Source organism: Urocampus carinirostris, chromosome 18 (genome assembly GCF_059441175.1).
Source record: "Urocampus carinirostris isolate Australia breed hairy pipefish chromosome 18, RoL_Ucar_1.0, whole genome shotgun sequence".
Lineage (NCBI taxonomy): Eukaryota > Metazoa > Chordata > Actinopteri > Syngnathiformes > Syngnathidae > Urocampus > Urocampus carinirostris.
Window position 1 is genome coordinate 19,142,776 of NC_142366.1, and position 24,070 is coordinate 19,166,845.

At 41.5% G+C, this 24,070-nt stretch overlaps 1 protein-coding gene across 3 annotated transcripts in view; it reads left to right on the forward strand.

Annotated features, from left to right (window-relative positions):
• Window positions 1-24,070, forward strand: part of myripb (myosin VIIA and Rab interacting protein b) — a 195,387-nt gene that overhangs the window by 121,492 nt on the left and 49,825 nt on the right. For all 3 annotated transcript variants that reach the window (XM_088322402.1, XM_088322403.1, XM_088322404.1), the window contains exon 3: window positions 16,483-16,619. In XM_088322402.1, the coding sequence (XP_088178528.1) occupies window positions 16,483-16,619 (137 nt within the window). The remainder of the gene's footprint in view (window positions 1-16,482; window positions 16,620-24,070) is intronic.

The following is a 24,070-nucleotide window of genomic DNA, read 5'->3' on the forward strand; positions in this document are numbered from 1 at the left end:
GAATTTTAACCAGCATCATCCACAAATGTTAACTTAAAATCACAGCTCAAAAATTAACATTTATTTTAACTTGCTGCTACGTTGTGCTCATTTGGGACTGGTTTGCGTTCGCATTAGACCTTACAGTGCCAAAAAATCGGCGAAAATTCGGAATACCGCGTTTACTTGTAGAGATGGGAATCCCGACTATTTCTTTAGAACTGTCTTTTTCCTTTCTACTGACTAAAAAGAACCGGCTCTTTTGAATTCCGAACTCTTCAGGTTGTTTTTGTTGCTTTAATCCCTACATTACCAATTATCATGTAATGCCTGGAATGACTTAAATAGAGGGGGAACATAAAAAAAAACTGAAAAATGAAAACAAAAAGAAATTACAACAATAAAAGGAAAAGGACATGAAAAACGAAAATGTTCAGAAAAGAGGTCGGAGCCGGAAATCAAACAGGAATCAGAACAGGAGAGAGTCAGGGTCGGAAAGCTTGCCTCGCGTAGCTGAGGTTCGCAGACGGACTGACAACGGGTGACAGGAAGACAGGGGTTTAAAAAGAGACAAGCAGCCAATCAGCGTCTGAGGAAAAACTGAAATACAAAATACTTTTAACCATTTTTTAAGGCAACAACACAGAATCTAATTATATGCATATTGACCAATCAAAAGACCAAAAAGGCATCTCAAAAGGAGCCAGCTGTTGATGGGTGGGAAGAGCCGGCTCATAGAGATGTTTTGTTTGCTAACGACGCGAGTCGGGTGCTATCACAACTCAGCCCTCATCGCCATTTCTTTCGGCGCATTTGTAAATACTATATTCGTGATCACTATTTGAATATATAGTAGTTGCTATCTTGAACACAGCGTCATGTTTGCTAGGGCACGCCGCAGTAGGAGTTCTGTAGCTAAAGTAACTCAACGCTTTTGACCTTCAGTAACGATAACGGCGTTATAACGGCAGAAAAAATACTTAGTTAGATTACTCAGTTACTGAGAAAAGAAAATTATGGAACTGCGTTATTTATAATGGTGTTCCCAACACTGTACTAGTGATTATTCATCAACAGTCTCTTGTTCTCCCTCACTCCACCACCACAGAAACACCTTTATTAGCATTCTCCAACTTCCTTATTGGTAACGCTCATAATAAACTCGCATCTTATTTCATTGATAGTATTTTATTGATGTTATTACTGTATTTCTACACTCAATTACTATTTGAGTGTGTTTTTAGTGATCAAGACGATACACTTATTAGGTATTTAGTGTTAATTTGGCTGATTTTGGAAGGCTGGGAACGGATTAATTCTGTTTCAGTCGTTTCTTATGGGGAAATTTTATTCGAGATGCGAACAATTCGACATGTACTCCAATCAGGAAATAAATTCATCTTGTGTGTAGAGGGGCCACTGTATCAAATTTTTCAACCTTTAAGTGCTTATCAGTTGAAGATCTAAAGACCTTTTTGGAAGCATTTGAACTTTGTAACTGTCTTTGCAGAGACTCGGTTTGAACTGACGGACGCACGTTAAAGGTTATTTCGATGAACTTGTGCTTTCTGCCGTTGAAGGTCAAGTTTTCCTGTTTGAAAAGTCTTCAGGTTATGTCATTGCTAGCCTCTCTGATCACCGTCTTGCTTTTTGAAGGCCACGAGTGCCAGAACTCCTCACCTGGAGCTTCTCAGTAACCCCCTTTGAAATTCCCTTTAAAGAGCTTCTGGTCTTATCAGGCAACACCAGTTTTCTGACTCACCTACTAGTCCATTGACTACTTCGAAACTCATGATATCTTAAAATAAATTGGAACAGTTTTATCCTTCCCTTTCATGATGCCAATCACTATAATGACCTTTACTTTGGCGCTCTCCCTGGGCTGCTGCCTTTTATTCTTCTCTTGACTGTTCTTTTTCCTTTGGATTAAACCCCAACCATGTAAATATATCTGCTTTTGAACGTTGATTGTATGAATACAAAGGAAATGAACACATACACTTATGCATTTATTTGTTTATTTTAATTAAGGATTGGACCACATGATACCATGCAGTATATATATATATATATTGGGATTTATTTAAGAAATGTTGCAGCTAAATGTTATTCAGGCATGAAAATATCTCACCTTTTGGTGAAATTTTCTGGTTTGAAGACAAAAAGAGTACCGGTAACCTATGTGAATTGTGTAGATCCGAGGAGAAAATTCGTACAGGGGCTTCGTGAGATTCCGCAGAGAGTGAATTGAGTGTTTAAGGCAACGCGTTTGAGTTCAAATCAATGGAGCGGGAGTACTGTTTTTTTTTGTTGCTGTTTTACCTAAAAAATAAGTTGCGCATCATAATCGAGGTTTCACGGTATATTACCACATTTATACAATAGTTAATCTGTCGAAAAATATCACTGACCAAAAAGGCCAAACATTGGCAGCAACCGGAATTGTACCCGGGTCACATTGGTGAATCCTAACCACTAGACCACCAGTCATTTAGATGTTTTCACACTATTTTTATTCACGGTATCAGAGAAAAATGTCAAGAAAATGAAGAAAACAGAAATTAATTTAGAAATAAATATATACCGTAAAATTCGGACTATTGATTGCACCTGATTATAAGCCGCACCCAGTACGCTTCTTAAGAAAAAAACATTTTGTACATTCATAAGCCGCACCTGACTATAAGCCGCATGTTCCCACATTGAAACATGAGATATTTACAAAGAAAGACAGTGCTCAGAAGGAGTTTTAATAATATACGGTACCGATAGGGCACTGGACTTTTATTATAAAAAAAAAAATATGTGTCTCTACGATGTCACTGAAATACGTCATGCCACATATCTTTGGAAAGCTTAAACTCCCGGGATTCAAGATATGCCGGCCATTTCAAAATATACTCAATAAAGAAACATCAGCATCAGTTTGAAACAAGATGATCACTGAATAAGCCGCAGGGAAAAAAGTAGCGGCTTATAGTCCGGAATTTACGGTTCTTTCTTACCTTGGAGTGCCATTTCGAAGCATACAATTCGTTACTGCATTGTTATATATTCATTTAAGCAGCTGACTTGTCAGATTACCTCAAGTGAACTAACGGTATTGGCATTGACATTCCCGGTATGGGGTCAGTGTCGGACCCCGATCAAGTTTATGACCTTTTAAGCTGCCGTTTCATCACCGCTGTCTTCAGTTCAGCTAACGGCGCAGTCCATTGTGAAGCGACAGCCCGCACTCCAACATGGCTCCCGATCGATACGCCGGTCTCATTGAATGTTGCTCCCTATGCGGAGTGGCGCCGCTTTCATTTGTGAACCATTTGAGAAAGTCCTAGCAATGCGAGATTTTTTTTTTCTTTTTTGAAAGGTTTGCAGAGGATGAAATATATGGAGGGACCCAGTTTTGTTTACAGCTAGGGTTGTTAGAGAGCCCCCGGTGAATTCTCTCTGCAAAGAAAGCGGCGGGTTTTATAATACACAGACTGGCCTGACAAACACCTGCGTCTGTGGAATCATAACCGCAGGCTATTGTTTGTATAATATTTTATATAGATTTCCCTCAATGCTGTTTCTTCAGAGATTTCCCTCTACAAAAATGTATTCAGTGCTATACCGCCAATGTTCCCTCTAATTATCCACGGGTCTGAGCGTTCACACAAAGTCGATGAGTAGCGCTTGAAACAACAGTGAGCAACCATAATCCCAAGTGTGGCAAGATAATTCATTATCAAACATGTCCAAAACTTGACATCAAGTTACATTTTGCTGAGTTTCCGGCAATGTAAAATTATTTTTCTCTTTCGCACGAATTGACTCATGTACTATTGCAAAGGTTGTACGGCCTACAAACGTCGTTTGTTCTTACAATTCTTTCACAAGATATCCATTTATTTTTATTTCCTGATTTTGTCGCATAATATTAACATTTTTGGGGGCTTATTTAGTGAGTTGTAAGAAACAGAACTGTACTTAATCACATTTTTTAGTGGAAGTACAGCATTGGCAACAAGATTCCCTTGATATAATTGGAAATTATTTGAATGCAACAAAAACTTTTTCTTCTTTTTTTAGTGTTTTTTTTCTACTTTTTTTAAATTCCTTTAAAAAAAAATCTCATTGTGTTTATTTTTTCCCAGCTGTTACTTTTTTCTTTTTGTTCTCTATTTACTTTTTTCCTACATTTCCCTCTTTTCTTTTTTTCTGGCTTTTTCCTAAAATTTTCCATCTTTTTTTCTCTTCCTTTTGTTTCTTTTTTTCTCAGCTTTTCACTACTTTTTCATTTTGTTATTTTTTTCTTTTTTTGTTCTATTCCCCCCTTCCTTTAAGTCATTTTGTGCAAAATTTTACATAATATTTGGTCATGTTGGGATTAAAGAAGCAAAAACAACCTGAAGAGCCGTTTAGGACCCGAAAGAGCCGGTTCCTTTTAGTGAGCCGAGCCGAAGAAGCCGGTTCCCCGACAAACTCTAATAACTTTACTCAACTTCGTTCTCCTTCGACTCGACTTCAAAATACCGCATTAAGAACACAACGTCAGGGGAACCCGTGTATTTTTACCTTCATGCACTGTAACTTTGACTTGAGTCGCTTCTTAATTAGTAATTTTGAGCCCTCATTTGTGTGTGCTGGCTAGATTTTCTTGTGTGCTGAGAATGTGCAATTGCACATGCGCGCAGCTTAGAGGGAACACTGTATACCGCATTGAAAAATCTTTAGTTATAACTACTTGTGTCTGTCATTAATGCTTGAATTAAAATAAAAACACTTTTCAAATAGTTTGTTACACAGTGTTATGAACTGAAAAATGAGGTACTCCCCACTGTCAGAGACAGAACAAAAACAGGACCCAATCGCGTGACGTTCTCACTCAAGCCTTTTGTTTTATGGGAAATGGGGAGTCATGCACGTTAAGAAGCCGATCTGGCGTGGAAGGACAGGAAGCCAGAGACCAACGAGACTGATTCCAATTGCCCGAGTTGATATCAGACAGATGTGGTCGATACTGGACAGGAAGGGACAGACAGGATTGACAACGAATCAGGATATCGATAACTAACAGGAGAAACTAGACGGGAACGGAAAGCGGAGAAAATAATAAACAGGACCAAAATAGACGGAAACAAAACGGAAACCCGAAATTAAACAGGACAAAAATAAACGGGAACAATACCGGACTGAAGATATCAACAGGAAAACAGGACCAAGTCAGAACCCAAGTCTTGTGGGGCAGAAGTTCGTTTGGCGGGCTGACAACCGAAGCAAGAGAGCACTGAGCTTTATCTAGACAGAAAGTCAATCTCTCAACAAGCCGCAGCTGGGCCAATTGGGCACCATGGCAACTGTGACACACACGGGCGGGGCCAATTGGACACCATGGCAACCGTGACACACATGGGCGCAGCCAATAGGGCGCCATGGCAACCATGACACACCACTACATGGCTACTCTGGCTAGATTGGCTTACACAGTTGCTAGCAACTAGTAATGTTTAGTATGTGTAAGGGTTGTAAACATACTTTTTTGGGATAATGTGCTCACAGAAGATTCACCTTTTGTGTATATTTCCTTGAAAACGTATGATTAGTTAACAGTTATTAAATAAAATGGTGTAGAGTAATCGCTTTATAGTATCTAATTCGTAGCGCTCAAGGTTTACCACCCGAATTAATATGACATAGCCTCGTATTGTATGTAGCATTTATCACAAAAAAAGCAATACTCAAAATATATTTACATTTTAGATTTAAAATTTTATTTTTGTTTTTTTTAGTTTATTGATATGGATAATGAATGATCAGTCTAGAAGGAAAATAGTAGAGGCACACAAATAAATAATGCACATATTTGATACTTACAAACTACATTTATTGAAAAATTGAATCAAGCGAAAGAATAAAAGGACAGATTTTACCCAAGCCCTCGCAGTCTTAGAAAATGGGAACAGGGGAAGAGATTTGGTAGCAATAATGAGATTACTGATCCATTAACCTGGTTAAGATGATCAACTTATTTAAATGATCAGGAATTACTTTCATAGCGTGTCAGAATTGAAATATTATTTGCCCAGCACCATAATGGTTTGTTGTGAAATCCTTTTTGCCTAGCAGCACGTGGGGGGGAAGCAAAAAAACATATAAGGGGTGGGGGCCCTGGCATGCAACTATGAAGAGGAAGCCGGATTTCTTCTTCTGGGTGTATGCTGGGTGAGCTCTCACAGCGCCACACGCCGATAGTGGTGGAAAGAAGCACTACAGTACTGTTTTGTACTCGGAAAAAGGTGCACAATACAAAATCGAACTTACAGCAATCTCCGGCTATTTTTCGACATCCCTAAAAAATGTTCGTATCTACCATTTTCGTAACTCGAATGTTCGTAAGTAGGGGAGCATCTGAAAGTACTTTTGCAACACAGTGTTGGAGTTTGACATGTGTAGAATCTGTGTCATGATTACTGATGCGAGGCACTTGAGTCTGTTCCTTTGGCGCCAAATGCCTCAGACGCTGATTGGCTGCTTGTCTCTTTTCAAACCCCCCTCTTCCTGTCACCCTTGTCAGTCCGCCTGCGAACCTCAGCTACGCTAGGCAAGCTTTCCGACCCTGACTCTCTCCTGTTCTGATTCCTGTTTGATTCCCGGCTCCGACCCCTTTTCTGAACTTGACTCCCCCCGTCCCGGCCACCGATCTCTTTTTACCCGCTCTCGACACTGCCATCGCTCGCCACGGAAATACCACTTCCGCGTCTGAGCAACCTGATACCCACGACCAACGATCTACGGATCGTGTATACTACCTTTTCTTATCTTCCTAATAAAACTAAGAGAAACGCACGCAAGTGGGTCCTGTCTTCGTTCTGGTCCTGACAATCCGTGCAACAGATACGGCAATTTAAATTAATTTAATTTAAATTGTGATAAACACAACTTGTCTATTGGTACATTATAAATAAGTAAATGTAGTTTTAAATACAATTTTAATGGTTCAAAATCGAATACTATTTATTTCCAGGGTTGGGTAGGGTTACTTTAACTTGATTACTTTCAATTACTTTTGGATTACTCCAATACCAAATATGCTAATAAAAGAAAAAAGAAACTAAATATGAATAAAATTACTAAATTTTGTGCAGGCTTGGGGAGCAACGGAATACATGGAACGGCAAAAATGATGTTGGCAAGCTGTTTGGATTAATTTTCTTTTTGTTTGTCGCATTTTATGTTAGTTTTGCAAGAGATCAAAGCCAGGAGAGAAAGCTTACCACGTGTTGTGAGTCATCATTTTATTCATATTTAGTTTCTTTTGTCTTTTATTTGCATATTTGGTATTGGAGTAATCCAAAAGTAATTGAAAGAAATCATGTTAAAGTAACCCTACCCAACCCTGTTTATTTCTCTCCTTGCAACAGAGTACAATTACATTTGGTTTTGTATCCTGACAAAGTAATCCCATTCCATGTATTCCGTTAGTACCCAACCCTGATCAAGAGTTGTCAAGTCAAGTCATGTTTATTTGTATAGCCCTTAATCACAAAGAGTCTCAAAAGGCTGCACAGATCAAAGACTATTGCAAACTACAAACTATTATCCCCTCATCTAAAACCTACATGAGGGCAAATAATACACATATTCTCAACATAATAATAATAATAATAATAATAATTTCCTTGTATTGTCATTCTGTGTAACAATGTACACAGAACGAAATGTCGATTGCATCTGACCCGATGCAGCCGCAGCCAAGAGAGGGCGCCGCCGACCACTTTTTAAGTCTTAGGAATGACTCGGCCGGGGCGCGAACCCGAACCTCCCAGTCTCAAAGCGGGCGCCTTACCATCTAGGCTATAGGTTATTCATATGCCATAGAATAAAAGTGTGTAAATGATTATATCAAGAAGAAACAAAATACACACAAATATAGGTGAAGTGCATTTATTACGAGTAAATGAGGAGATATATATGAAGAATCCATAGAATTATGGGTATATATACAATACGACTTGACAGTATATTTCTTAACTGATTTAATTTCATGGGAAACTTTTTAGTATTGCGCAAGTGTGGTATGGCTGAGAAGTCTGTTGAGCCCTAAGGCAGAAACAGCTTGAGGTTTTAGTAATAAAGATTTTTGTCTCTGCAAGAGAAAATTGCCTAACTGTTGCCAGGCGCTCTTCCTCCAGAATGTAGACATTTTAATGACACTGGCACATAAAGATAATGCGTCTATGTCGTCGGACAAATTCCGTGTGAAATTGCATCTATCGTTCATGTCCGATTCTCATGCAGAAGTCATCTCACTCTTCCTTCGTCTTTCTGCCAACGGCAATCCAAGAGCCAAGGCGATCAATATTCCGGCGGCTACCCAGAAAGGTCATAAGCAGTGTTCCCTCTAAACTGCGCGCGTGTGCAATTGCGCACTCTCAGTGCACAAGAAAATCTAGCCAGCGCACAATAAATGAGGGCTCAAAATTTCTAAGAAGCGACTTAAGTCAAAGTTACAGTGCATGAAGGTAAAAATACACGGGTTCCCCTGACGTAGTGTCCTAAATGCGGTATTTTGAAGTCGAATCGAAATAGAACGAAGTTGAGTAAAGTTAGTAGAGTTTGTCGAGAACTGGCTCACTAAAAGGAACCGACTCTTTCGGGTCCTAAACGGCTCTTCAGGTTGTTTTTGCTTCTTTAATCCCAACATGACCAAATATTATGTAGAATTATGCAAAAAATGACTTAAAGGAAGGGGGGAATAGAACAAAAAAGAAAAAAATACCAAAATAAACAAGTGGTGAAAAGCTGAGAAAAAAAGAAACAAAAGGAAGAGAAAAAAAAGCCAGAAAAAAAGAAAAGAAAGACATGTAGGAAAAAAGTAAATAGAGAACAAAAAAAAGGTAACAGTTCGGAAAAAGTAAACACAATGAGATTTTTTTTTAAAGGAAATTTTAAAAAAAAGTAGAAAAAACACGGAAAAAAGAAGAAAAAGTTTGTGTTGCATTCAAATAATTTCCAATGATATCAAGTGAATCTTGTTGCCAACATTGTACTTCCACTCAAAAATGTGATTAAGTACAGTTCTGTATCTTACAACCGACTAAATAAGCCCCCAAAAATGTTAATATTATGCGACAAAATCTATCAGGAAATAAAAAGAAATGGATATCTTGTGAAAGAATTGTAAGAACAAACGACGTTTGGAGGCCGTACAACCTTTGCAATAATACATGAGTCAATTCTTTCAAAAGAGGAAAAAAATTTTGCATTGCCGGAAACTCAGGAAAATGTAACGTGATGTCAAGTTTTGGACATGTTTGATCATTAATTACCTTGCCACACTTGGGATTATGGTTGCTCACTGTTGTTTCAAGCGTTGCTCCCCGACTTTGTGTGAACGCTCAGACCCGTAAGGAAAATTACAGGGCTAGTCGCTTTGAGCTACGCGTTTAGCTCCAGATGCCTTCGAGCGTTCCTTGCACAGATGGAGAAGATCTCGTATGCTTTTTAGCATTTGACCCACCACCTTGTCCAATGTCCGGCGGCCAGTTGTGGCAGTTCGGAATAGATTATCCACTTTATGGGTGTGCAGTTTAGACGAAATGCCCGCGGAGGGTCTTATTTTAGGGGGCTCACATACTTTTTGGTCGTATTGGCCATGATTACTGATGTGCCCGCTTATTTGGCGCCAATCGCCGCATGTTCTGATTGGCTCCCCGTCACTAATTTGAACCCACTCCTGTCAGTCCCCTGTTGTTGGTTCGTCTGCGAATCTCCGTGATACAAGGCAAGCCTTTTTCGACCCTGACTCTCGCCTGTATCGTTTCTGCTACCGTTTTTGCTCCCGTCTGTCCCCCGGCTTCGACCTGTTTTTGATCCTGACCACGTCTGCTCTCCCATGCCAACTTATGACACGTTTCTGATCCTGACCACGTCTGCTCTCCCATTCTGGCTCACGACTCGCTACAACCCCGACCACGTTTTTGCTCTCCTGTCCCGGCTACCGACCCGTTTTTTTCCGTCCCCGACATCGCCATAGTTCTTCACGGAAGATCCACTTCCGTGTTCGGATCACAAGCCGAGTACGAGAGCGAACACCGGATCGTGGGCCCTTCCTCGTTCCTTCAATAAAACTTCTGGTAAAAGTTACGCAAGTGGGTCCTGTTTCTGTCCCGGTCCTGACAGTATTATGACAAATAATGTTGTATTAGATACAATTTGTGGCCAAATTTTAACAGTTCTAGGACCAATGATGACCAACCCACAAAATGAAAAAATAAAAATCTTACTATGTAGGTCACATGTGTTACTATACTATACTATTTTATACTCTACTATATGTCACGGTTGCCATGGCGCCCAATTGGCCCCGCCCGTGTGGCGCCAGCTGAGGCTCGTTGACAGATTGGCTTCCCTTCTATTTAAGCTCAGTGCTCTCACTCACCCCTTGTCAGTCTGTCAACGAACCTCTCCACCCACAAGCTGTGGGTTTTGACTCTGTCCGGTTCCTGTGTTTCCTGTCCGGTATTGTTCCCGTCTATTTTGTCCTGTTTAATATCAATATTCAGTTCGTTCCCGTCTAGTTTGAATTTGGCCAGCGATGTTTTCCGATTGATCCATCATTTCGCAAAAACTGTGGTATAACCGTAAAACCTTGTGTTGTATCTCAAACGAATAAATACTGCATACATTTCCAATTCTATCCAGGTATTAGACGGGCTATGGGACACAATTTCCAAATTCTGGCCAATTGATTACTGATGTGATGCACCTGTGCCCGCTCCTTTGGTGCCAACTGCACTCTGAATGGCTGCCTGTCACTATTCAAACCCACGTCTTTCTGTCACCTGTGGTCAGTCCGTCTGCGAACCTCAGTGTACTCTAGGCAAGCTTTTTCGACCCTGACTCCTACCTGTTTTTGCTCCTTTCTGTTCTCCTGGCTTAGACCCGTTTTTGATCCTGACCACGTCTATTCTCCTCTCCTGGCTTTCGACCCGTTTCCGATCCCGACCACAATTTCTGCTCTCCTGTCCCGGCTCCTGACCCGTTTTTTCCGTTCCCGACACCGCCATCGCCCACCACGGAAGTCCCACTTCCGCTTTCAGAGCGACCTGCTTCCCGCGTCCAGCTATCACCGGATCATGGGTGCAACCCTTTCCTTTTTTCCAGTAAAACTGAGAGAAACGTAACGCAAGTTGGTCCTGTCTCCTTCAACTTAAGGTTTTCAGGCGGACATTATAGTCCAGAAAATACGGTAGCTTGAAGGTTTTGGAGTCATGGAAAATGACCAGGTTTCGAATTCTGTAACGATGAGCGTCCTGTTCCTATTTGAGTGTTGCGGGTTTTCCCCGTTCCTTCCTCCTTTTGCGCTTTCAATCACTCCAGCAGCCTCCCGATAGAACACTCTAATACACAGGTGTCAAACAGGCGACCCGCGGGCCACATTAGGCCTGCGAAGGGATTGAATCCAGCCCGCGGGACAACACTCAGAGAAGCGCAAGAGAAAAACAAGCTGCAGGTTGAAATATGTCAACTTGATGTTGCCAAAGCCAGGTGCCTCGAACAAAGACAATGGACTTGTATCTCTCTCTCTCTCTCTCTCTCTCTCTCTCTGTGTCTCTCTCTCTCTCTGTCTCTCTTTGTCCCTCTCTCTTCAACCCCTTTTCTCCCACTCTGTCTCTGTCTCTCTCTCTTCCACCCCTTTTCTCCCACTCTGTCTCTGTCTCTTTCACTCTCCTTTTCTCTTCCTTTGTTGCTCTTTGTCTCTTTCTCTCTCTGTGTCTTTGAACCTCTTTTGCTCTAACTTCCTTTTTTCCTTTTTTCTCTTTTCCCTTTCTCTCTTCCTACCCTTCGCGCTTTCTTTTCTCTTTTCTCTCCTTCTGTCTTTCTATTTCTCTTTGGATGTCTTTCTTCCTCTCCCTTTCTTTTCCCCCTCTCTCACGACTTTTTATCTTTTGTTTCTCACGCTCTCTCCCTCTCTCTATTTTTCTTTCTTTGTCTCGCCCTTTTTCCTTTTCCCTCTCTCTTTCTCTTATTACTTTATCCCTATTTTTCTTTCTCTTTAATCTACTAGTCCGGCCCCCGACAGAATGTTTGTTCTATCGTGTGGCCCCCGAGTAAAAATGAGTTTGACACCCCTGCTCTGATATATTTTGATTCCATTTTCTCACAATATGACTCAATAGAGGAAATTCAGAAGGAAGAGGAGCTAGGGGGATGGTGCAGGGGGGATAAGCAGTCGGCTTCCTAGCAAAGAGCCTCATAAGGGAACAGGCATGATGGGAGGGAGTTTAGAGAAAGAGTGAGGAGGGTTTCCATAGGAATCCCTTTGACTTATTCATGCAGCAGCGAAGACGATGGGACTGTCCTGACCTCATTATGCAGGTTTTTTTTCCCCTGCACTTGAAAGCTTCTCTTCCCTCCATCTTCTTTTTTTTCTAACCGAGCCGCTCCAGGGAAGCCATGCCATGCTTCATTCATCCAGAATCTACTCCTCTTCCTCTCATCATTAATCCTCTTGCTTTCCTTGTCGTTTTACTCGTTTTAATTTCACGGTGATTTAAAGGGACCGCGTGCATTATACGAGGACTCGACGTCACTGTGTCGTGCAACTGAAAATGAGTGATAAACAGCACGAAGAGGAACACAAAGTATAGGAATTCAAAGTGAAGGTTAACGTCACAAGCCAGAAACGCTGACAGGACCCAATAGCGTTCGTTTTACTCAGTTTTATTGATAAAGAGAGAGAGCAGTGCTTGCTTCCACGATCCGATGATTGTCGGACACGGGTAGCTGATGGCAGGAACGCGGAAGAGGCACTTCCTGTCAGGGCGGACCAGAACAGAGCAGGAGACCCCAGAGCGTTCGTTACAAGTCTTTTATTTGGGGAAGCGTACAGGGTTAGCGGGAGACGCGATGACCGTCGAACGTCAGCAGCAACGCCATGAAGACAACTTCGGAACACGTAGCCAATCGTAGCGTGGGACGGAAGCAGGTCGAGTTTACCGGGACTGGAGAGAAGATCGTAGCGTGGGACGGAAGCAGGTCGGATCGGAGGCAGGCAGGCAGATTCAGGTAAACAAGAAGACACAGGTAATCGGGAGAGTCATACGGGGTACAGAAGTATCCTCCGACCAAGAGGTCTCCGCGTAGCATGCTTAAAAAGGGAACATAAACCAATCAGGAAGCGCATTCCAGCGCGCCAGATGATTACCCCAGGTGGCTCCACTTGGGTAATCATGACACTTCCGTGTCGAGCGAGGGTAGTCGTAGGCAGCGGGAAAACAGATCCATGGGCGGGACGGAGGAGCAAGAGCAGTAACGAGTCCAGAAAAGAGGTCGGCAACAGGTATCAGGCAGGAAACAGGGCAAAACAGGTCGATGGCCGGGACGGAAGAGCAAGGCAGAAACAGGTCCAGAAACAGGTCGGCAACAGGTATCAGGCAGGAGAAAACAGGGCTGGAGAATGTCTGATAATACAGAGCTTGCCTAGCTGAAAGCATAGGTTCGCAGACGGTCTGACAGCTTCCTCTTGGAAGACGGGGGTTTGAAAAGAGTCAGGGAGCCAATCAGTGACCAGGGCTGGTGCCCCGAATCAGCAATCATGACAGTTAAACCGGCTTTGACTTTGAGTTAAAGCGTTATAACCTTAATCGTTTGGGTTAAAACACCATTAAAGCTTTGTCTCAAGCATCTTAAAGCGACATTGTGTGCTATCTAGTGCCTCCTAGTGATGAAAAAACATACTTAATTAAAAAACAAAACCATTATGGATTCAAATGATAAGTTAAACTACATGAACACATTTACTAACTTGTAAGTCTATTGTTATAGTTCATTTATTTTTCCTTATTGCTTAAATAGATGCTTTTTTTTTCCATGAATAAAAATGTTTTTTTAACCACTAGGAGCCGCTAAATAATACAGTTATACCCTTGAAAATTTCAGCTTCTTAGTATATTTTCTTCAATGTTTCTTCTGCTCAAAGTCTCCTGTTCATTTTTTTTCTAAAAGATGCTGTCAGTCATTCTTGACTTCCTTAAACTGATAAATATTTCCGTAAATTCCGGACTATAGAGCGCACCTGATTATAAGCCACACCCACCACATTTTAAGAGGATATCCGCTTTTCTACTTACACAAGCCGCACCTGTATATAAGCTGCTTAATCACATTTTTTAGTGGAAGTACAATGTTGGCAACAAGATTCACTTGATATAATTAGAAATTATTTGAATGCAACACAAACTTTTTATCCGTTTTTTTTCTACTTTTTTTTTTTTAAATTCCTTTAACAAATATCTCATTGTGTTTATTTTTTCCGAGCTGTTACTTTTTTCTTTTTGTTCTCTATTTACCTTTTTCCTCCATTTCTTTATTTTCTTTTTTTCCGGCTTTTTTCGAAATTTTTCCTTCTTTTTTTCTCTTCCTTTTGTTTCTTTTTTTCTCAGCTTTTCACTACTTTTTCATTTTGGTATTTTTTTCTTTTTTGTTCTATTCCCCCCTTCCTTTAAGTCATTTTGTGCATAATCTTACTTAATATTTGGTCATGTTGGGATTAAAGAGGCAAAAACAACCCGAAGAGCCGTTTAGGACCCGAAAGAGCCGGTTCCTTTTAGTGAGCCGAGCCAAAGAAGCCGGTTATCGACATGCTCTACTAACTTTACTCAACTTCGTTCTACTTCGACTCGACTTCAAAATACCGCATTTAGGAAACAACGTCAGGGGAACCCGTGTATTTTTACCTTCATGCACTGTAACTTTGACTTAAGTCGCTTCTTAATTAGTAATTTTGAGCCCTTATTTTTGTGCGCTGGCTAGATTTTCTTGTGCGCTGAGAATGCGCGCAGCTTAGGGTGGACACTGCTCATCAGTACCGTGGATCTGGCTTTAATTAAAGATAATACTTATGGTTTGTTTTTAAAGCCTTTAAATATTTTTTTTGAAGAAAATGGCTTGTTTTGTTTAGCTTTGCCGCATCCCGCAGCTTCATCGGCCTCATGATGCTCAGACACGGAGACTGGACCTTAGGCAGGAAATTAAGGAGCTTAGACTCATTAAACGGTCCTACTGAAAGATGCCGATTATAATAAATCCCCTGGGAAGGAGGAAGGGTGTTAAAGAGGGAGGGATGTAGTCGTTGTGGTAGGCCATGGAGCCCTGGGGGCCACTTTGGCTATTGTTAATAGTGTTTTTTTTCCCCCTCCTGCATCAATGAAGTATAAGACTATATATAGTATACATACTTGGGGCATCTAAACCATTAGGGTGGTTGAAATTTGCACACATTTCAGAAAAAGCTGGAACATCTTTTAGAGCACAGGTGTCAAACAGGCGGCAAGCGGGCCAGATCAGGCCCGCTAAGGGATTGGATCCGGCCTGCGAGACAACACTCAGAGAAGCGCAAGAGAAAAACAAGCTGCAGGTTTAAATATGTCAACTTGATGTTGCCAAAGCTAGGTGCCTCGAACAAAGACACTGTACTTGTATTTATTTCTCTCTCTCTCTCTCTTTCTTTTCTACCCTTTTTCTCCCACTCTGTCTCTGTCTCTTTCTCTCTGTGTGTCTTTTAACCTGTTTTGCTCTAACTTCCTTTTTCTCCTTTTCTCTCTTTTCTCTTTCTCTCTTCATACCTTTCACTCTTTCTTTTCTCTTTTCTCTCCTCTCTCTCTGTGTCTCTCTCTCTCTCTGTCTCTCTTTGTCCCTCTCTCTTCAACCCCTTTTCTCCCACTCTGTCTCTGTCTCTTTCACCCTCCTTTTCTCTTCCTTTGTTGCTCTTTGTCTCTTTCTCTCTCTGTGTCTTTGAACCTCTTTTGCTCTAACTTCCTTTTTTCCTTTTTTCTCTTTTCCCTTTCTCTCTTCCTACCCTTTGCGCTTTCTTTTCTCTTTTCTCTCCTTCTGTCTTTCTATTTCGCTTTGGATTTCTTTCATCCTCTCCCTTTTCTTTTCCCCCTGTCTCACGACTTTTTATCTTTTGTTTTTCCCTCTCTCTCTTTTTCTTTCTTTGTCCCGCCCTCTCTCCTTTTCCCTCCCTCTTTCTCTTATTTCTTTATCTCTTTTTTTTCTTTCTCTTTAATCTACTAGTCCGGCCCCCGACAGAATGTTTGTTCTATCGTGTGGCCCCCGAGTTAAAATGAGTTTGACACCCCTTTTTTTAGAGTGTGTGTTTTTTAGCGCCTTGTAATGGTAAAAACATTTTAAAAAACAATATTGATTCAAATAACTTTGGCCGCTGGGCACAGAAAGCAAGATTAGGAAGTGGGGGCTTCCTCGATGTGTGGACAAAGATCTGATCAAAGCCAACCTTGCCATCTTATGGTGATTCTTAATACTGAAATCATTCCCGGATGCTTGATATTCACAGATGAGCTGTGCCAAATCTTTTATAATAGTTCTTTAAAATAGAAAAATAACTAAGACACACTTTTACATTTGAAGGAAACCATTTCACTGATGTGGCCCTCAGTGAAACCGAGTTGGATTCATTTGACTTAATGATATTCCTTTTGGTTTTGTGTCTGTTAGGGTTTTAAGGACACAATCCCTGGAATGGTATTACAACAACGTGAAGAGACGATTCAAGAGGTTCGGCAGCGCCAAGGTCTTGAAGACTTTGTATAGGAAGCACATTATCGAGAGAGGAGCGCTATCTGATCTCCCAGGTAAGCTCATCCTTTAGCTGTCAGCAGGAAATCCTTGAGTGTTTGTTTGTTTGTTTGGCTATTCCCTGCTGGCTCATACGCGCAAAAGGCTCCATCCGTTTTCTGCTCTGTCGTGGGTAGAAGCCATTTTTTCATCGATGCCCCTCCCAATCGTATTGTTTTGACCCGGCTGCAGCATGATCAGTCTGTATCCACAGGGCATTATTTGCCAAGCCCAGTAGGCTGGATTAAATGGATGAAGGGGGCACTGAAGGGATAAATCAGGTCAGAAATTGAGATCAACCGGATGTAGGGATGATTCAGGACAACTAAGACTGTGAGACTTGTGCGTTATAAGAATGATTATCATCATCATGATTTTCAAAATAAAAGGCCTAATATATCCATCGATCCATCCGTTTTCTGCACCGCTTATCCTCAGTAGGGCAATGTTCCCTGTACTTTTCCACCGGTCTGAGCGTTCACACAAAGTAGGTGAGCTACGCTTGAAACAACAGTGAGCAACAGCAATCCCAAGTGTGGCAACTTAGTCATTATCAAACATGTCCAAAACTTGACATCACGTTACATTTTGCTGAGTTTCCGGCAATGCAAAATTATTTTACTCTTTTAAATGAATTGACTCATGTACTATTGCAAAGGTTGTACGGCCTACAAACGTCATTTGTTTTTACAACAATTCTTTCACAAGATTTCCATTTCTTTTTTTTCCCTGGTATCTTTTGTCGCATAATAGTAACATTTTGGGGGGCTTATTTAGTCGGTTGCACGATACAGAACTATTTAATCACATTTTTTTAGTGGAAGTACAATGTTGGCAACAAGATTGACTTGGTATAATTGGAAATTATTTGAATGCAACACAAACTTTTTCTTCTTTTCCCCTGTTTTTTTAATTCCTTTAAAAAAATCTCATTGTGTTTATTTTTTGCTAGCTGTTACTTTTTTCTTTTTGTTCTCTATTTACTTTTTTTCCTTTGTTTCTTTCTTTTCTTTTTTTCCTTCTTTTTTCTCTTACTTTTGTTTATTTTGTTCTCAGCTTTTCACTACTTTACTGACACTACTACTAAGTCATTTTGTGCACAATTGTACATAATATTTGGTCGTGTAGGGATTAAAGAAGCAAAAACAACCTGAAGAGCCGTTTGGGACCCGAAAGAGCCGGTTCTCTTTAGTGAGCCGAGCCAAAGAAGCCGGTTCTCGAAAAACTCGACTTTACTCAACTTCGTTCGATTTCAAGATTGACTTCAAAATACTGCATTTAGAAAACAGCGTCAGGGGAACCCGTGTATTTTTACCTTCATGCACTGTAACTTTGACTTAATTTGCTTCTTAATTAGCAATTTCGAGCCCTCGTTTTTGTGAGCTGGCTAGATTTTCTTGTGCGCTGAGAATGTGCGGGCAGTGCAGCCTAGAGGGAACATTGGTCGCCAGGGTGCTGAAGCCTATCCCAGATAACTCCGGGTCGTGGGCAGGGGACACCCTGAACTGGTTGCCGGCCAGTAGCAGGGCACACAGAGACACACAACTCACTCGCTCATTCACACCTAGGGACAATTTGGTAAGGCCATTTAGCCTGACCTGCATGTTTTTGGAATGTGGGAGGAAACCCCTGCAAGCACGGGGAGAACATGCAAACTCCACACAGGAAGGTTTGATCTCATGACCTCAGAACTGTGCCGCTGTGCTGCCAAGTCATAATATATATAAGATTAATACTATGCATAGTTAAGGGATCCCGGGGATCCTTGAAAAGTCTTAAAAGGCATTGAATTCTAAAAATAAGGCCTAAATTGACATTAAAATGTCTTAAATCCAATTTTCAAAGTCTTAAAAATGTGAACACATTAATACTTTTTATATTTGTTTGAAATGAAAATATTAAGTACCGTATTTTCAGCACTATAAGGCGCACCGTGTTATAAGGCGCACCTTCAATGAATGATATATTTAAAAAAAAAATCCATACATAGGGCGCAGCGCATTATAAGGCGCCATAAGTGCATGCTGGTTTAAGATCAGGTAATTGTGCAATTTTGTAATTGTAATCCTGTTCAGTCCTTCGAGACATTTTTGTGATTAAGAGCTATATAAAAAAATGTGACTTGACTTGACTTGGCTACAGTAGAGGATGTAGTTACGTTATGCAACCATTAGATGGTGGCGCGCTAAAGGGAATGTCAACAAAACAGTCAGATAGGTCAGTCAAACTTTATTGATAGATAACAAACAAGCTTTCCACAACTCCATTCACTCCCAAAATGAAAAAACAGCTGTTTTATTATTTTCTCTGAGGTAAAGCATTTTCGTGACACATCTTTAACATCTTTGAACAACAGCAAGGCATAACATTTTACTTTTCCTTCATTTAGTCAATACGCAAAAAAACGTCTGATACTGTTATGGTAAATTAAACGTTAGTAATTGCAATATAGTAACACTCGTAAAGTGCAAAAACAACAAGTGCAAAACAATAAAGCAATAACATAATAAATGTAAAATGTAAAACGTAAAACGTAAACACACACCAAGTAGGACAACCCCTGAATTCTTTAATGTTAAGTTCCCATGCCAGCGCTGTTGCCTTCATTCGAATAGTTATTGTACTGACACTTCTACTTGCTGCTCTTTGTTGAACAACCCACTGTTCAAGTGTGTCCTCTAACTGGCCATCTTGCTTTATTGCCACGGAAACTTTGTTTAGTCTTCCTTACTTGGCGCAGCTTATCCTCATGCTTCCTCCACTTCCGCACCATCGATTCATTAATGTTGAACTCTCTCGCTCCTGCTCTATTTCCGTGTTCTACTGCGTGACTGATCGCCTTGAGTTTAAACTCTGCGTTGTAAGCGTGTCTCTTAATAGGAGCCATTTCAGGGTCTTTATATGAACTCACAAATAAAAGAGAATCGTTGTTTAATATTTCCCAGTATGTACAGCGCACTTCTACGCGAAAAATGGAGTCGGTGGCTGCTTACCGTAAGTTGCGAGACCTGTCGCGGCTCAATATTGATCCATATATAAGGCGCACCGGATTATAAGGCGCATAGTCAGCTTTTTTTTTTTAAATCAGATTTTATGTGCGCCTTATAGTGCGGAAAATACGGTACTTATAAATTGTCCTTTTTAATCATTCGCAGATTTATGAGTGACCAAAATAGCAAAACTGTCAAATCGGTGATGTGATTTCAGTCGGGCCTTTCAGGTCAGATGCATGTCTTGTGTCTACCCACAGTACACATGGCAACTTCAGACAGAGCAATTACTTTGGACTACGGAAAGCACGGGGATTCAACAAAGGGGCAGCACTGCGGTGCAGTGGTTAGCGCTTGTGCGGCACAGTTCATGTCATGGGAACCTGTCGTGGGTTCAAATCCAGCTCTAGACTTCCTGTGCGGAGTTTGTATGTTCTCCCCGTGCTTGCGTGGGTTTCCTCCGGGCACTCCGGTTTCCTCCCACGTTCCAAAAACATGCATTTCAGGTGAATTGGCCGGTCCAAATTGTCCCTAGGTGTGAATGAGCGAATGAGTTGTCTGTCCCTGTGTGCCCTGCGATTGGCTGGCAACCAGTTCAGGGTGTCCCCTGCCCACTGCCCGGAGATTGCTGGGATGGGCTCCAGCTCCCCCGCGACCCTAATGAGGATAAGCGGTACGGCTGATGAGATGAGATGACATACGGGAAAGAGTCCACATTTTGGCTAAAAGGTGTACCAGGTAATGTGTGCGAGACACAATGTATTGTGTGCAAGAAATATTTGTGTTTTTACGATGTGTTTCAATGAAGTTTTTTGTGGACTTGGTCGTAATGTCTTTGGATTATAATATCACTTATTATATGTGCGAGTCCTGGAAAACAACCATATAATAAAAAAAAACACGTTGTTGACTGGCAGAGAGGATTGGCCTTTACCGAGAATGGATTAAAGTTTAAAAGCGCCCGAGAAGTGAAAAGCAGGCCAAAGTCGAGCGTTCAAAGTAGTTTTTCGATTTTACACTAAGCTAGGAAAAACGAGCCGTTGTATCTCATATCGCATAAAAGTGCCATTTTTGAGTTGACCTTCTCATCGAGCAGATTGTTACGCTTCACTGAATGCTAAACAACCCCGAAAGAGTTTCTTTGAGGACCTGTGGGAGTGAGCTACAAAAGTGAAGAAAAGTGCATTTTGTGCTACTTTCCTTCGTGGCTCAGCAAGTTTTTAAATATATCCATCCATTATCTGCACCGCTTATCCTCATCAGGACCACGGGGGGCTGGAGCCCATCCCAGCTATCTTGGGGCAGTGGGCAGGGGACACCCTGAACCGGTTGCCAGTCAGTCGCAGGGCACACAGGGACAGACAATTCACTTGCTCATTCACACCTAGGGACAATTTGAACCAGCCAATTAACCTGACTTGCATGTTTTGGGAATGTGGGGGAAACCGGAGTGCTGCAGAAAATCCACACAAGCATGGGGAGAACATGCATACTCCGCACAGAAAGTTTCGATCTCCTGACCTCAGAAATGTGCCACAGACGCGCTGACCACTCAACCGCCGTGCTGCAGTTTTTAAGTAAAAATAAAGAAAATATCTAATTATCAGGAAATATATTTAATGACCGATAAGTTCATAGTTTTTACTAGTGCTCCATGATTAACCTGAATCTAATCAATATCGCGATGTGACGTAGTGCGATAGTGTAACTGTCATGCGCTCACTCGTTCTGCCCCAGCTGCCACTCGTTCCCTAATTAGTCCTCCTGCTATTCAAGCACATTATTCTCGTTCAATCATGGTCAGTCCGTCAGCAAACCTCCGCACCTGCAAGGCAAGCACTTTTTTGACTCTGACTCCCGTCTGTACCGAGCTGTACCCGTATCCTGCCCAATTCTGTTTCCTGTGTCGATCCCCGATCCAAGCTCCGTTCTACCGTCCCAGCTACCCGTATCCTGCCTGATTCTGTTTCCTATATCGATCCCTGGATTCCAGCTCGTCCCGACTACCTGACTTGTTCCGATCTCCGACCACGCTCCGTGCTCCCGTCCCGGCTGGCCGACTTGTTCGGTCCACGAACATGTCTCGACTCTCAGGCCCTGCCTGTCCGCCTCGCCATCTGTCATTGGCTGCGGTTGCTTCCTGTTCCACCTATCCAGCGAGCACTAGATCGCTGTCTTTTCCCCTGTCCCTGACTGCCCCGATTCACACAAAGCATTGTGTGAAACATTACACATTTGGGTCCACTGCTTGTTCCGGTTGTGACAGTAACCGCAAAACGCTGCGTTTTTTTCAATCATAGTTTGCTGGAGTGTTCTTTCAACAAGAATTGTCCCTTTTTGTGGTTTCACAGCACCGGCCAATCAGAAGCAGGTTTTAATGGCACCGACCAATAAAGGCCAGGCAAAGTTTGCACGACGTGTGTGCGTGACTTTGATAGGCTGCTGTAAGCTGCCAGTCAGTCAAACTGCTCTTTCACAAATGGCCGCCAAAACAAGCAACAAAGCTTGTAACTTAAGCAGCTTGTTGCATTGAAAATAAAACCATTTATTAAATCGGACACTGAGGAAAGTCAGAAGAGCGGGTGCTGCCTGGATTTTTATCACGTCCGGGAATTGAAGCTAACAGCGAGGCTATCAACTGTCGAACGTGGCTAGTTACCAACGCCAGATCCATTACCCATGAAACAGACAACCTGGAGCTACCACTCGTGGAAAACCGTTACCTTTGTGACTCTTGTTTTTTAATCATCACAAAAACCACACAGAAGTCAGCATGTAGCTAGCCAGCCTCTCTCTAAATCGTTTTCTTACACTGAAAGGAGTAGCCGCCCCAATTTTTTTGTACTTTTGTATAACAACAATAATTCCAGTTTATCAATTACCATTCTGTTTTTAATTGTAGATCTATGGGTTTTTGGTTAGTCATATACTCTTAGTTTCTATGGACATCCTTTCGAGGTATGTTTGCATGCCACTGTGGTTAAGTTTTCCACAAAACAAAACACAGAAATGCATTTTTTGTCATAATTTGCCCATCACCCTCACCTATGCCCGCTTGTTTGGCTCCAGCTGCTGCTCATTCCCCTCCTATTTAAGCTCAGTACTCTCATTCACTCCTCGTCGGTCCGTCAACGAACCTCCGCACTTGCAAGGCAAGCATTTTGACTCTGGCTTGTCTGTTTGGCATCCTGTATGGATCCCTGATCCAAGCCCTGTATCCTGTCCCTTTATCCTGCTCGTTATCGATCCCGTCCGTCCGGTATCCTGTATCAATCCCTGATCCAAGTCCTGTTATCCTGTATCCTGTATCCGGTATCAATCCCATCTGTCCCGTCCTCACCTGTAACTTGCTCGTCGGTTCCTGACTTCCCGATCGTCTCCGCCTACTTGGCCCGTTTTTGCACATTGACCACGCTCCATTCGCCCGTACCGGCTACTCCAGTCGTTTCCGCATTCCGATCACGCTCCGATCTTGTGGGCCTAATTCTTCTCCTGCCCAGCGATTGCTGAATCGCTGGCGTTTTTTTTCCCGCGCCTGACTTCCGCAATGAAGCTTGTTGTGAAACGTTACGCGTTTGGGTCTACCCTCTGTTCTGGCTCTGACACTTTTCTTGTAAATCCGGCTCTTCATAAATGTACTCAAGTAAAGATAAAAGTATAGGGATTTAAAAATACTCCTTGAATGTACTCTGTTACACCCCCCCTCTGCCAACTCGGCATTAAAAGTGACAACTGTAGCAATAATTGGACGAGAAACTGCAAAAAAAAGGGACCAGGAAGAAAAAGCTCTCGACCTTTTTGGGCTAAAAACCGATTTAGCTTACTTGGCATTCACTGTCAGATTGAATTACGCACATTTCGCTGATTCCGCAACTGATCCGGTGCCAGATTTTCAAGAAGCGGTTTCTGCTGTCTCGTGATGAATTGATATATTTCCCACAATCCTTTTCAACATAATGACGGGGTGAGGATTATCATTTGATGTGTTATATGTTTGGCTCGGATCGCATACAATTTAGCATGTTCTGCAAATGTCACATGCAATTTATTGATATTATAGGGACTGGGTGTATTATCTAGCGCCTACTAGGGGTTAAAAAAATCATAATTTAAGAACAATATTGATTTTGATAATGAAAACATATTATCTGCCATCTTGTCGCTATGGGTACCCATGAGAAACAAAAACTTGTCCTATTTTCTATCGTTCTTATCTCTTTTTTGTTTGTTTTAGTATACTTTTTGTTACTTTTTTCTTTCTTTTTGTCTTTTTTTTCATTTTTCCTGCTTTTCTATTTTGTAATTTTCCCTTTTTTCTTTTTTCCTCTTTCATTTGTTTTCCTTTTTTTTACTCTTTTTCAGTTTTTCTGGTATTTTTCTTATTCTTTTCTTTTTATTGTCTTTTTTTTCTTTCAGTATACTTTTTTTTGTTGCTTTTTGTCTTTATTTTGTTCTCGTTTTTTTCTGTTTTCCTGCTT